We start from the raw sequence: 15,408 nt of genomic DNA on the forward strand, positions 1-15,408 counted from the left end.
GAAATACACTCGCTGCTGGCACGGTGATGGCCTGCAGCCCTCCCATACCTGTCTCCTGGATCTTTTTTCTATCCTATAGTCATCCTCACTCCCTCCTCAGAGAACTGTCCGACTTCGTAACTGGGTGTCCTGTTCTATGACTCTCTTGCCTTATTTCCTCCAGTCATTGTCTCCTTCTGAACTTTGCAACTATGCTGGCATCCAGCAAGCTCCAGCAATTCTCCTATCTCCTTTCTGTATGGCTTTCAAGATGTAGGTATGTGCCTGGCTACTTGCAGACTTTTACATGTGCGCCAGGGGATTTGAACTCAGGTCCCCAAGCTTGAGCAGCAAGCACTCTTATCCACAGAGCCATCTCTCCGAGCTTCAGAATCTGGACTCCCTGCGGCAGCTGTCCGCTCTCCACAGTCAGACAGAAGCTGGTGGGCATCTTCTCAGCCAGCCACCTGAATCTCTAGCAAACAGATTCCCAGGCACTTGGTTTCTTACTCCCCGAAGTGAGCTCCTTTTGTGGGCAGACTGAACAATCAGACGTATCAAAGAACTAGAGTACACCGACACATTCCTTTCCTGTAGATGGCTGAGGAATAGCCCAAGGGCAGGATCCTCTGAAATCTGTAAGAAGAGGCCTCATCTCTGCTGCTTTGGCCTGAATCTCCTCCTCAGAGTCTGACTAACTGCCGTCTTTCTGTCCATCCATGGCATTAATAACTCAAAGGTGGGCAGCACCACTCCTGGCGATAATAAACCTTTTATCCCCAGCAGTCCGTCTTAGTGTTGCTCTTGATCCTACACCCTGTAAATCTTTCCAGACACGACTCTAAATTTTCCTAATAATTCCTTCTTAACGTCTGAAATTTCCCATAGGTTTTTTTCAAGCTGATGCACCAAATGCTTTGTGTGTTTCCAACCACGGATACATATTCTGTTATGTGGTGATCTCCTACGCCCGCTGCCAAAGAATTCTGTCATACAGTACGTGAGATCCTCCGGGATATGTTTAGAAAAGAATAACTTATTAAACAACGCGTGGCTAGTTTTCATTAACTTACGCTTATGACCAACATCTGTAAACCTGACCACGAGTGAACTGACAGGACAAGCAGATGAGGCTGTCAGAAAGCATAATTTAGGTGTTACACTAAGGAACACACAAACAAAGCAAAGGAAGCTTGGCAAGGCGATTTTCTTTTTGTAAAAAGGGTGTGTGTGCAAGCAATCAGCCAGCAACCACACCAGGTCAAGCTCGCCAGCCTTCCATCCCTGATGCAGTTATGGTGACTATGCCTCATCCCGTTGGTGGGAGCTTGACTGAATGCGCTTGGCCTACAGGGGGTGGCACTGGTGAAAGGTGTGGCCTTGCTGGAGGAAGTACGGCACTGTGGGACTGTGGGGGTGGGCTTTCAGAGACCCTCCCCCTAGCTGCTTCCAAGACAGTCTTCCAAGATGTACAACTCTCAGCTTCTCCTGCACCATGCCTGCCTGGATGCTGCCATGCTTCCTGCCATGATGATGATGGACTGAACCTCTGGAATTGTAAGCCAGCCCCAATTAAATGTTCTAAGAGTAGCCTTGGTCATGGTGTCTCTTCACCCAGGAAGCAGGAACAGAAGCAGCAATGGAAGACAAGGGGGAAAGAAAGCCAACGGAGGAGAAATTCCTTTTCAGATACAGCCCTGGTCTTTGTTTCTTCTGTAATTCTTTCAAATATCAACAACATTCTGAACGTCACACCTTGCTAAGGGGAATAAGACAACAAAAGGTCAAACACAAAAGGCCTGTCGGTCAGGTCCCCAGTCTATGGACACAGACTCCTGGATCTGAACTAAAGAAGCCTACAACGAGGCAGCAACTGAAGCAGGGCCTCCTGTAAGGTTCTCGGGGAGTTGGCACAGAGAAACAACCAACCAAGAGCAAGCCAGTATAAATAACCATGCCTGCTTCCTGCAGCCTCCACATTGAGACTAAACACCACATACTTCCTTGTAAATTGTTCTCTTACTGATGGGGGAAAAACCAGCAACTAAACTCATGGATAAACTAGAAAAGGCAAATCAATGTATTGAACATGCGATCTGCCTTCCCTAACCACAGTCGAAGCCAGTCTCCTCCAACAGTCATGCTGCCTCTCAACGTGCAGGCAGTCCAGGCTTTCTTCTCCCAAGGTCCTCGCCAGGATGCTAGACACACGGAACAATGTTATTTTTATTTTCCGAGTTGTACTACATTTTGTATGTATGTATATTTGGGCATGCATGCCACGGTGGTCAGACAACAGTGTCCAGTGCCCACATGGCAGCTCCTAACCACCTATAGCACCAGTTCTAGGAGGTTTGATGACCCCTTCTGGACTCCCAGGGCATCAGGCACAAACATGGTACATAGACACACAGACATACATGCAGGCAAAACACTCATACACATAACAAAAGTAAATAAATCTTTTTAATATTTTTTAATTAATACTTTTATTTAACATTGTTAAAATATTTGTAATCAATCACTAACTGGCACATGTTCCGTCTATCACACACACACGCATGCACACACGCACACAGTAAAAGTCTCTCACACAGATGTACTTACAAGTCCGGCTAGTATTACATACCTGTGATAGGAGTACTTGGAGGCTGAGGCAGGAGGATATGACAGTTCAAAGCTATCTGGGACTACATAGCAAGACCTTGTTGCAAAAATAACAAACAAACAAACAAACAAATCAATGCTTTTTAACATGAACAATACTGGAAACGTTGCTGCACTGGCTAGAAATCTACAACTCATGCTACTATTGCCATTAAGGACAATGAACATCACGATATGCTTAAGAAGAGCTCTGAGGGCTGGAGAGATGCCTCAGCAGTTAAGAGCACTTGCTATTTTTACACAGGACCCAGGTTCAGTTCCCAGCATCCACACGATGGCTCACAATCATCTGTTATCCCCGTTCCAGGGGACCCCATGCCCTCTCCTGTATCCACCAGTCACTCACATGGCACACAGACATATACGCATGCAAAAATTCATATGCATAAAATAAAAATAAACATTTTCTAAAAGGACTCTGGGGCTCTGCTGAGGGAGTAGGGGTGGCTGGTGCCAGCACAGGAGCCTGGGTGCCCAGGCTCCTCCCCACCCCATCAGTACTGTTTACATGTGTTTACGCTACAGCTGTGGCATCCGGAGAAACAGTCCGCACTTCTCTGGGAATTCTTGTTTTCACTACGACAGACCAACTTCCAAAACAAAGCTCTGTCAAGCCCTCTGCTGACTCGCACAGCAATTAGAGAGATACCTGGACTGCTCAAAAGAAAAGCACAATTCAAAAGGAGCTCAAAAAAGCAGGACTTTCTATACTCTGCCTTGCTAGAAGGTACATGGTGTGCAGAACATAGATGATGTTTAAGTCACAAATTTCCTAAATGAAAGAAAGCAGAGGGTGAGTGAGAGAGACAGACAGACAGACAGACAAAGAGTAAAGAAGGGAGAGGAAGGGACGAAGGGAGAAGGTGAGAGAACAAAGGAACGAATGAATGAGAACAGTAATACAGAAGTTTATCAAGAATTTTTGAAATCCCTGGCAGGAAGAATTTTCTTATTATCTTGACAAATTAAAAAAAAAACAACTTCAAGAGAAAGTGATGATATATGCTTTTTTGCAGGGTTTTATTTTATGATCAAAAAATACTTTTTTAGCAGGAGAGTGGTGGTGCACACCTTTAATCCCAGAGGTCTGGAGGCAGAGGTCTTTGGATAGCCTGATCTACAGAGTGAGCTCTAGGACAGCCAAGGCTACAGAGAAATCCTATCATGAGAAACCAAAAATGAAAACTAAATTTTTAAAGAAAACTTTGAAGTCTCAAGCAAACCGTGTACACTTCTGTTAGTGGTGATGGCCTATTAGAGATACGATCAAGCTGCCCACTGACACGACACCAGCTTCCTCTCTGTTCTCTGGATCCTCCTTTTCTTTGGCCAGTTAAAAGGGTTTAGTGGCCTTTCAGCCATACTGCAGCATCAACCATAAGAAACTTCTGCCGCTCCTGATTGGTCAGCATGACATTAGGAGCCTGGCATTGTGGTAAGGGCGGTTTTTAAGCATGTTATTAAATCTTAACTTGGGGTGTTGGTCTTCACTAAATGACGCTTGAGAGCTGAACGCTGATGCACCTTGGTACCTCCAATGTGCTATCTCTTCCTATTTCACATAAAATTAATTTTTATATAAAATTATATTTTGCAAGACAGAACTCTAACTTAGCAACTATCTATCAAAATGTTTTGGTTTTTGTTTGTTTGCTTTTGCTTTTGTTTGGGTTTTTTTGTTTTGTTTTGTTTTGGTTTTTTTGAGACATAATTTGCTGGCTGTTCTGGAACTTACTTTGTAGACCAGGTTGGCCAGGAACTCAGAGATCTGCCTGTCTCTGCCTCTCAAATTGGGATTAAATCCCAATTGGGATTAAAGGCATCCACCATCACTGCCTGGCTTCAAAATATATTTTGTCCTCTTTTCTTTGTTGACAGTCATGTAACTTAGGCTAGCTTTGAACTTATTACGTAGCTAAGACTGGCCTTGAACTCCCAACTCTCCTACTTCTACTCCAAGGGTAGGGTTATAGGCAAGTACGGCAACATCCATCAAGATTTTTTTCTTGTATACCTATGATGGTTTTGTGGTAACTCCCAATCACATCCTAACCTAAACAAAGAGTGTACTTGGTTTGATGGACAAAGTATTGGTTACATAATCTTGCTTAGTAGAGTATCCATGCTAATATGCAAATCAGAGTACCTGCTCTATGCAAATCAACTTTTTAAATGAAATAGTGTATCTCTGTTGCTCGGGCTGATGTGGGCTTGTAAGACCTATCCTCCAGACACGTGGGAGGCAGAGGCAGGACAACCGTCCTGTGTTTGAAACCCAGCTTGATTCTCCTCTGGCGGACCAAGCAGCTGGAATTACAAATGAAATTAAATAAAATTCACCTCATCCAACCTCTAAATTTAGGTTAACCTTGGAAAGTTGTATTTTTATACATGCTGAGAGACACTAAGAATAATTCTGACTAGAACAAAATATTGTCCCTGGGAAAAGACACATCGAGAACAAATGAGACACTCTGGAAAAGACTCCTTCTAAATAGTCCTCCTTCAACCAGGGAGAAATGCCAATATTCCAGACCCGACTGTGTTCCCCTAGAGAGGCTGCCGCAAACTGGAGCGAACTGGGGACTGAACCCAGGGCCTTGTGCTTGCTAGGCAAGCACTCTACCACTGAGCTAAATCCCCAACCCCTGAAAATCCATCTCTTAAGAGGCGCAGTTAGTAGACACAGGCTGGAAAGCAAGCATTGCTTGGGGAAGGAGCAGCCAGTGAGAAGGGAGGGTTAGAAAGTGGTTTAAGCCTTCATACAACATAAGAACACAGCAAGGAATTTATTTAGCGTAATTCCCTCTTGATTTGGCACGCCCCATACATGGAACAGAAGAAAAAAATTTATTTGAGTAACCCAACCTTGGCTTTTCTGAGGGATCAGCATGGCTGTTTGAGATACAGTGTCTTGTCAAGTAGTCCATATGGCCTTGAGCTTCTGATCATCTTGTCTACCTCAGATTACAGGCTGGGACTATAGGCGAGCACCACTCTACCCCCATCAGAATCGTTACTAATAATAGAGGATTTGATCCAGAAGCTAAAGAACGCATCCCTCCCTGGGGATCTGCAGTCAGCTAATACTCGGTACCAATAGGCAGTGTTCCTTTCGCCTGTTTCTTGGGTTACACCTTCTCTCTCGAGCATCCTGTTTATTTCTCTTGTCTTTCTAGGGAGAACATAAAAGTAGTCTTTTGGCTGATAATACCAAACACATACTCTTGGGCTTGGCGTAGAGCTCGGTGCCCAGAAAAGACGATACTTGGCAAGCCCGAGGATCTGAGGCTCACCAAATTTGATACTTACTTGTACATATCCTAGATGTTTAAATTTCTTAAACAGCTTGCTCTAAAAAATAGTTTAAGTGTAAGCAGTATCTGTTGTTAGCATTTATGAGCACAGATCACACTCAGGATATTCGCAGGTGGCTCATGCCTCACCTCAGCACTGAAGAGGGGTTGGCAGGATGAACAATGAGGGTGGGGCAAGCCTGGGCTACAGTGTGATCCCATCTCAAAACCAAAACCCTCAAATATCTGCATTATATGCTTTGATAGTACAGGATTTAAAAAAATAATAGGAACCTACAGAACTCAAAAGCTTGAACTTCATTTATCTTTAAATGTTTTCTTCTTTGTTTTATTATAATTTCATACATGTATAAAGTGAATGTATCTTAACTCTATCTACCCCTCGATCCTACCTTCCACCCCCCCAGACTCATTAAAAGATTGTGTTTGTACATGTGTGCGTGCGTGTGTGTGTGCGTGTGTGTGTTCCCATGGAGAGTGAACTAGGGCATCAGACTGTCCTGGAGATGAAGTCATCACAGGGGTCGTGAGGCCCCCCATCTAAGGAGGTCCTCTAGAAGAGCAGCAGGTGTTCTTAACCGGGCCCACTTAATATCACTATAGCCCACGACAGGTAAGAGTTTACTTAACTTGTTTCATGACACTTATTTGGTATGAGTGTACACGGTGGGTGGGCACATGTACCACAGTACACACATGGGGGTCTGAGGACAAATTATAGGAGTCTGGAGGATTAAACTCAAGCCATCAGGCTTGGCAGCCTTGGTACCTTTACCTACCAGGACATCTCATTAGCCCTGAGTTATATTTCTGATGCCACTGTTCAATTATACAACCTTAGGGATAGCATAGCCTCTCTCTCTTTTTCTCTGTTTCTCTTTCTTTCTTTCATTTTTGTTTTCTGAGGTAAGGTTTCTCTGTGTAACCCTGGCTATTCTGGAATTCATCCTGTAGACCAGGATCACAAAGATCTTCTGCCTCCTGAGTGTGTGCACAACCAGCATCTGGCTTCTTTTTTCCTCCTTTCTCTGTTGTTGGTAATTTTTTATTTTTGAGACAGTCTCACTCTATTATCCAGGCTGGGCTTAAACTCCTATCCTGAATGAAGGATACTGACAGGAACAAACAGGCCCAGTGTTGTAAATTCCTATCATTAAAGTGAAGGTGATGACGTCACCCAGCTTCCTTCAAAGTGATGAAGCACACTCACGTGTGCAACACTACTGTTGACCAGTTGTCCTAACAGATCTCTCCTTGTTCAAAATACAGTTTAAGGCTTTGCACAGTGGTGGAAGCCCATGGTGCCGGCACTCCAGAGGATGAGGTGGAAGGATCTTGGGTTCAAGGCCAGCCAAGGCTAAGCGGTGAGAGCTGATCTAAAACAGAAGTACAGCTTAAGGCTGGGGATGTAGAGCAGTGGCAGAATGCTTGCTTGCCTAGCATGAAATGAAGCCCTGGGTTCAATACCCGGCACTCCTTAAAACCAGGAAAAAACTTGACGATTTTTAGCAAAAATCATTCTGAAAATATAAATGGCATAAAAAATATTTAAGAAAAAATTTGAAGACATTTTTTGGAAAATAATCCTCAAAATACTAAAGACACAGAAAATATTTAAGGAAAAAAATTGACAATTTATGGTGATCAATCCTGTGACCTACCCCCCACAACACACACACACACACACACACACACACACACACACACACACACACACTCAGCGGGTATATGGTACAGTCCTGTGAACCCCTATACTCAACAGGTTTGTGGTAAAGTCCTATGAACCCCCAGCCCCCACCAACTCAGCAGGTGGAAGGAAGGTGGCAAATTCAAAAGAGTTGAAGAATTTCATCCAATCATGTAGATCTCTCCTGAGAGACACAGCCAGAATACAGCAAATACATAGGCCAATGCCAGCAGCAAACCACTGAACTGAAAACGGGACCCCTGTTGAAGGAATCCGAGAAAGGACTGGAAGAGCTTGAAGGGGCTCGAGACCCCATATGAACAACAATGCCAACCAACCAGAGCTTCCAGGGACTAAGCCACTACCTAAAGACTATACATGGACTGACCCTGGACTCTAACCTCATAGGTAGCAATGAATAGCCTAGTAAGAGCACCAGTGGAAGGGGAAGCCCATGGTCCTGCTAAGACTGAACCCCCAGTGAACGTGATTGTTGAGGGGAGGGTGGTAATGGGGAAAGGATTGGGAGGGGAACACCCATATAGAATGGGAGGGGGGTTAGAGGGATGTTGGCATGGAAACCAGGAAAGGGTATAACATTTGAAATGTAAATAATACCCAATTTAATAAAGATGGAAAAAATAAAGAATTTCATCCAATCAAAATGTCCCTCCCTACTTCTGCCTCCAGTTTTCTGGACATAGTGAATCACCAGACTAAACTTATACTATGTTCCAGTAGGATGGGTTTTGTCCTAATTTCATCGAAATCTATGGAAGTTTTCCCCTGCAAGGCTTGTAGTTAATAAATGACAATGATTTACATTTTCAGGAGCCTGTGTGAAATTCTTCTATATTTTGTCAATGAAAAGAATCTTAAAACTTGTTGCTGTGATTCATATGCTAAAGGGATATCATGCACGACAGGGTGGCTATCAAGTGCAGTCCCTTGACTGGGGAAGCTGGGACAGACACATCACAAGTTCATGATCAGAGCCAGGCCAGTGCAATAGAGCAGTGGTGACAGGAGCTTGCTGTTAAGCCTGGTGGTGTGAGCTTAATCCTTAGGACCTAAGGGTGGAAGGAAAGGAGAGATTCCCACAGGTTGTCCCCCAGCCTCCACTGCCCCCGTCCCCAGCTTCATGTAAACAATGAGACACCCCCCACACATAGACCTTACTCATGTTAAAAGTAGGTTTTAGAGTTTAGATTTATCCTAAAAATCAAAATTATTAAGTGCAAGGCTTTAGTTCCAATTTCCATCTTCTCTCTCTCTCTCTCTCTCTCTCTCTCTCTCTCTCTCTCTCTCTCTCTCTCTCTTTCTGTCCATCTGGGGCTGGAGAGACTTAAGAGGACCCAAGCTCAGTTCCCAACACCTACATCAGGCTGTTAACTCCAGTTCCCAGGGGGATGGGGCTCCTCTGACCTCCTCAGACACTTGCACAAACATGTACATACATACAATTAAAATGTTTTTAAAAAAGGAGGCTGGAGAGATGGCTCAGCGGTTAAGAGCACTGACTGCTCTTCCAGAGGTCCTGAGTTCAAATCCCAGCAACCACATGGTGGCTCACAACCATCTGTAATGAGATCTGAGGCCCTCTTCTGGTGTGTCTGAAGACAGCTACAGTGAACTTATATATAATAAATCTTTTTAAAAAATGAAGTCAATCGATCAATCAAGCAAACAAAATCACAGGAAGAATGCCCAACAAGGCAGTGGACATTAAGTAGGACAGGAAATTACTCCTGGTGAACTGGAGCCAAAATGGACAGCGGCCTCTATGGAATTCTGGCTTGCCAGAGACCCTCCTCCCCTGTAGAGCTGTTCTCCAACAGGGGAGTGAAAGAAATCATCTAGGCCTTCCAACCACCCGACACCTGGCTGGGAGACAGCTTCAACTCCTCCTCTGAAGATTCAGTTCAAAGATTCTCTGAGCTCTGGTAAGAACAAACATTAACTTGTTCTTTCAGTGGGCACTGGTGCCAAGAAACGGTAGGGTTTCCACAGGAAGGCCTAAGAAACAGAAATTAACTGTTCTGCTTACAGCAAAGGACCCTGGCAAAAAGGAATTATTACAGAATATTCTTTCCTGTCTAGGGATGAGACCCTCACTTTAAAACACACACACACACACACACACACACACACACACACACACACACACACACACATTAACCAGACTAGCAAAGGCATAATTTCCAGCCAGGAATGTTCTCGTTCTCTCTCTCTCTCTCTCTCTCTCTCTCTCTCTCTCTCTCTCTCTCTCCCTTCATCTTTCTATTTTCATTTCATTTTATGTGCATGAGTGTTTTGGCCTGCATGGAGGCCAGAAGGAGGCACTGGGTCCCTACAAACTACAGTTATGGAGGTTGTGAGCCACTATGTAGGTGCTGTGAACTGAACACAGAGGTGTTCTGTAAGAGCAAAGTGTGTTGTTAACTGGGGTGTCACCCTTCTAGTTGTGGGGTAAGGGGGGCTCCTTTTAAGTCAGGGTCTCATTTGGCTCATGAGTCTGACTCCTGACTTGGTGTTTCTATCTCCCCAGTGTTAGGATTACAGGTTTACCCGCCTTGCCCAGCTTCCATCCAACTATCTATCTTTCTCTTTCTTTCTTTCCCCCAAGACGGGTTCTGTATATATCTCTGTATATCTCTGGCTGTCCTGGAACTCTCACTGTAGACAAGGCTGGCCTTGAGCTCAGAAATCCACCTGCTTCTGCCTGCTGAGTTCTGGGGACAAAGGCGTGCACCACCACTGCCTGGCTTTATTGTTAGTCCTTTGTGTGTGCATGTGTAGGTTTACTTGTACACAAGTAGAGGGCAAAGGGGATATCGGTGTCCACAGGCCACACCAAGCTTCCATATTTTATTTCCAAAGGGAAATCACCTATGATGGGCTGGGTTAGGGCCTGTGTAGTCCTGGCTGTCCTGGAACTCACCTTAAACCTGCAGCTATGCATAAGCCATACTGGGCAGTCTGATGCTTTCTTAGGCAATTCTAGATCACAAGGTCTTGACACACCTTCACTTCTGTATTAATAACAAGCACTCTTGTGTATATGTGCTGCTGGGATCAAACCTAAGACCTCCAAAATGCCAAGCAAACACTCTGTCCCTGAGCCATACCCCAGCCACACACACACACACACACTGGTATCACTAGCAAAGGTGCAGACAGCCTAAGCCCATCCTAAGCTGCTATCCCCAAGGAATTAGCAGCATCAGCTGCCTGGGCTCAGCGAAGTTCCTGACTGTGCTTTTTACAGCCTGTCTCCAATTTTCACTGCCAATTTCAGATATAAAAAGCTAGGTGTTACCCACACAACGAAAGGCATAAATACCAGGGGATCTGTATTCAAGTCTTTCATCAAAAGTTTTTAAGTATGGGAACTGGAAAGATGTCTCAGCGGGCACTTCCCATGTAGATCTGGTGACCTGAGTTCTGTCCTCGAACCCACTTAACGTGGAAGGAGCGAGCTGATTCCACTGCAGTCCTCTGACTTCACATTCCTGCTATAGTACTACCTCACCCCACTCATGAATTATACTTTTTTGGAGCTGGGGTATCACTTATCCCTGGCAATACTGGAACTCACTATAGAGGCCACGCTGGCCTAAACTCACAGAGATCTGCCTGCCTCTGCCTGTCAAGTGCTGGGACTAAAAGGAGTTCTAGCACCAAGTCTGGCAATAGTAAGTAACTCATATCTTCAATAATGGGACCTCATGAAACTGAAAAGCTTCTGAAAGGCAAGGGACATTGTCAGAAGGACAAAATGGCAGTCTACAGAATGAGATAAGGTCTTCTACATCAAGTCCACATTTGACAGAGGGCTGATATCCAAAGTATATAAAGAACTCAAGAAACTAGACATAAACCACCCAAAATAATTCAATTCTTAAAATGGGGGTACAGATCTAAACATAATCTTGACAGAGCAATCTCTAATGACTGAGAAGCACTTAAAGGAATGTTCATCATCTTTAGTTATCAGGGAAAGGCATAGTGAAAACGACTCTGAGATTCTACCTTCCACCTGTCAAAATGGCTAAGACCAAAAACAGAAGTGACAGCTCATGCCGGTGAGGATCTGGAGTAAGGGGAGCACTCCTCCACTGCTGGTGGGACTGCAAACTTGCACGGGCGCTTTGGAAATCAATTATGCTGGTTTTTCAGAAAACTGGCAATCGGTCAACCTCAAGACCCAAGTACCTCAAGACTCTTGGGTATACACCCAAGGGATGCTCCACCATACCACAAGGATACCTGCACAACTATGTTCACAACAGCTACATTTGACTTGGGGCACAGGGGCAGAAGGGTTATCCTCGATGGAGGGGTGGGGTCAGGAACAGAAGGGATCAAGTTGGGGGAGGATTCAGGGCAAGAGTACTGGGAGAGACAACTGGAATGGGGAGTGGGTGTTGTGACATCTCTGGGGTGAGCTAGAAATCTCATGCAATGGAAACTCCCAGGAATCTGTGAGGGTGACCCTAGCTAAAACTCCTAACAATGGGGATGTGGAGCCCAAACCGAGACAAGATTTCCAGTGGAGGGATGGAGACAGCAACCCAGCCACAAACCCTTCAACCTACATACAATCTGTCCTGCCTGTAGGATGTACAGGGGTAAAGACAGAGCAGAGGAAGAGGAAATGGGCAAGCGGTGACTGGTCCAGCTTGAGACCCATGCCGTAAGAGAGAGATCACCCCTGACACTGTTAATGATATCCTGTTTGCTATGCTTGCAGACAGGAGCCTAATGTAGCCATCATCAGAGAGGCTTCACCTAGCAACTGATGAAAACAGATACAGAGACCCACAGCTAAACATTAGGTGGAGCTTAGGGAATCCTGTGGAAGAGAAGGAGGATTGAAGAAGCCAGAGGGGTCAAAGACACCACAAGAAAACCTACAGAATCAACTAACTGAGGTTCACAGGCGCTCACAGAGACTGAACCGCCAACCAGGGAGCATGCATGGGACTGACCTAGGCTCTCTGCACATATGTTACAATTGTGTAGCATAGTCTTCTTATAAGACTCCTAAAGTGGGAGCAGGGGCTGGTTCTAACTCTGTTACCTCATTTGGGGATTCTTTCCTCCTATTGGATGGCCTCCTCCAGCCTTAATAGAAGAGGAGGTGCCTAGTCTTAATGCAACCTGATATGCCATGACTGGCTGATATCTATGGGTAGGCTTGCCCTTTCTTGAAGAGAAAGAGAAGAGGAGTAGATGGGGGGTGGGGGGGTGGGAAGGGAGGAGGATACTGGGAGGAGAGGGGGAAGGGGAAATTTTGGTAAGGATGTAAAGAAAATTTCAAACCTGAGAGGGGTGGGAAGGGAGTGAGGGAGAGAGGGACAGAGGGGGAGAGAGAGAGAGAGAGAGAACCTAGTACACAAGTACGTCCAGGCTTGGTGATGCATGCCTATATAAGACACTTGGGAGGCTCAGGCAGGGGGGATTTTGAGTTTGAGGCTAGCCTGGATTACCGGATTATACTGACATTCAACCAAGTCAGTCTCAGTCTCTCTCAAAAAACTATTAAGGACAGCCTAAAAAGGGAGACATTCACTGGCTTTTAGCAACAAACGAGTTAAACAGTGACAGAGCTTCATGCTCTACCTAGGGCAGGAGAAACTAGGGCCTCGCACTGGCTCCTAACGTGTCAATCAACTAGAAATTAGAGTCGGTTTCTTTTCTTTGGAAGAATGGGGGAGGTGCTTAAAATTATTCCTTTAAGCTTCAAGTTCAGGAGATGAAAAATAAAATAAAATAAAAAAAAACAAAACAAAACAAAACCTGCCAGCTGGTCCCAATCTCAAAGTCAAGTTCCTGTTCCCTAAAATCGTGAGTCATGGAAGGCAGAGACAGATGGATCTGTGTGAGTTCGAAGCTGGCCTGGTTTAAATATCGAGTTTCAGTCCTGCTACATAAGACCTACCTCAAAATAAAAATTACATTCCTATGGAATTGACTTCTCTAAAATCGTTTAGTTAAAAATGAAATCCCTCAGCTGAACGAGATATCATCTGATTTCACCCGGACATGCTGAATACTAACTTTGCTAACCCGGCCTAATACTTGCAAATGTATTTTCTGTTCCCAAAATGGAGGGGGAGTTGAAAACAAATTTCGGCGAGCAGCTATCAAGTTTATAGAATTTACTTGATGAAAGATGAAAATAGGTCAGCCTTGGGAAGCAGAGGTAGGAAACAAATGTTCAAAGTCAGCCTTATTGTCAAGTTTGAGGGAAGCTTAGTCTTGTATGACACCGATGGAGAGCACGGGTCTCTATTGTAACTTCTTAAAAGATGGTTTCGGGCCAGTTAAAAACTCGTTTAAACGTCAGACTAAATCCTTACGCCAAGTCTTTATCTGCTGTGGTAACGGAAGGGTAAAGGAAGAATGCAGTTGGCGTGTTTGGTTTCAATCCTCACACAATGCTGAAGTTTTGAGACAGTGATTTCACAGGGCCCCCCATTAACTTTTCGTTAGCCTAGCTGACGAGAAATGAGGAGGCTGGGATTGCAGCCCGTTTGCTTTCCCAAGCTCACTCTGTGAACCAGGAAAAAAGAGGGGTCTTGGTAGAGAAATCGGGGGCACTAACGAGAGTATGGAACAGTCTAAACTAAGACAGGCCTCACTGAAAGAACTCCTGGAACTCAGGGGAAGAAAGAAAGAAGAAAAGAACAGTTTTGCATTTTCAGTCCTCGGACTCGTTCCAGAATTCCGCAATGACTGCCAAAAGCAACGGCCTTGGAACCAATTAACCATCACCCTCGACCTTCCGCTTCGACTCCCAGGAGTGCCCTCCTTCCAGCTCAGTTCTGATCCAAGTCGAGAGAGACAGAGACGGGAGAACGCATTGCAAGTGAGGGAATCGAGACCCTAGGGGAGCATGGAGAGCTCGTCCGGGGTAAACTCCAGGGGAGCGGCTCGAGAGAGCTTGCGGCGCAGGAAGCACAGCGCACTGCAAGTCAGAGATTCCGAGGCCCTAGGGGTGAAGGGCGAGCTGGTTCGGGGTAAACTCCAGGAGAGCGACAAGAGAGCTCTGGAGACACAGGGTGTGCATAGCCCCTGCCCAGCCTGGGTACAAGAGCCTGGCCTCCGCTCTTGCCCGCCCCCCCTGGAGACCCCTGCCCGTCTCTCCGCCGCCTGACCTGTCCCCGCGGGATCCCGGTGCGCAGCGCGCCGCCTCCATACCCGCCCGACCGGTGGCATCAGCGTCCAGACCCCAAGACGCCGCCGCCCGGCTGGAGAGGATGGAGGAGGTCGGGCCCCGCCCCTGGCAACCACACCCCGCACTGTCGCCGACGCCCATTGGTCCAGTACCCTCCGCTCCCGTCTCACTGGCAAATGACGCTAGCCGCGATGCTGGAGGGTTTCCAGGGGGCGGGAGGCACCGGGAGGCAATGGCGCGTGCGCTAGAGAGGGGAACAGCCCCGGGGCTGGGTCCGAGCTGGTTCTCGGAGTAGTCTTCATCTGCTCCACTCCAGGGCCGACCACGACAGGGTGATTCCCTGCACTCCACTGTGGTGCGCCAGGGTGTAGTCCCGGGTTTTCGAACCTCTGTCGCCCGAAGCTTCGCAGTCTGACCTGCTCCAGGATACCTGAGGCCTTCATTCAGCCTTCCAAACCGTTAGCCCTTGCCCACAGGCCGACTGCGGGATCCCTACCTGGGGACCCTCTTCAAGTGTCCTTATTCGTGAGGGTAGCTACTAAGCTGTCCTCTCTGCATTGAATCATGCCTCCAGG

General features: G+C 46.0%; 1 protein-coding gene across 4 annotated transcripts in view; it reads right to left on the bottom strand.

Annotated features, from left to right (window-relative positions):
* Tulp3 (TUB like protein 3) overlaps positions 1-14,946 on the bottom strand; it is a 41,715-nt gene extending 26,769 nt beyond the window's left edge. For 2 of the 4 annotated variants that reach the window (XR_010065707.1, XM_039108843.2), the window contains exon 1: positions 14,814-14,944. Coding sequence is in view for 3 of the 4 variants with exons in the window: in XM_039108843.2 (XP_038964771.2) it covers positions 14,814-14,854 (41 nt within the window). In the remaining variant the exon portion in view is untranslated. Of the gene's footprint in view, positions 1-14,813 lie in introns of all 4 variants that reach the window. The other 2 variants (NM_001400921.1, XM_039108841.2) reach the window with 2 other exon arrangements.
* Between the last annotated feature and the right edge of the window lie 462 nt (positions 14,947-15,408).

This window comes from Rattus norvegicus, chromosome 4 (assembly GCF_036323735.1).
Source record: "Rattus norvegicus strain BN/NHsdMcwi chromosome 4, GRCr8, whole genome shotgun sequence".
In the NCBI taxonomy this organism is placed as follows: domain Eukaryota; kingdom Metazoa; phylum Chordata; class Mammalia; order Rodentia; family Muridae; genus Rattus; species Rattus norvegicus.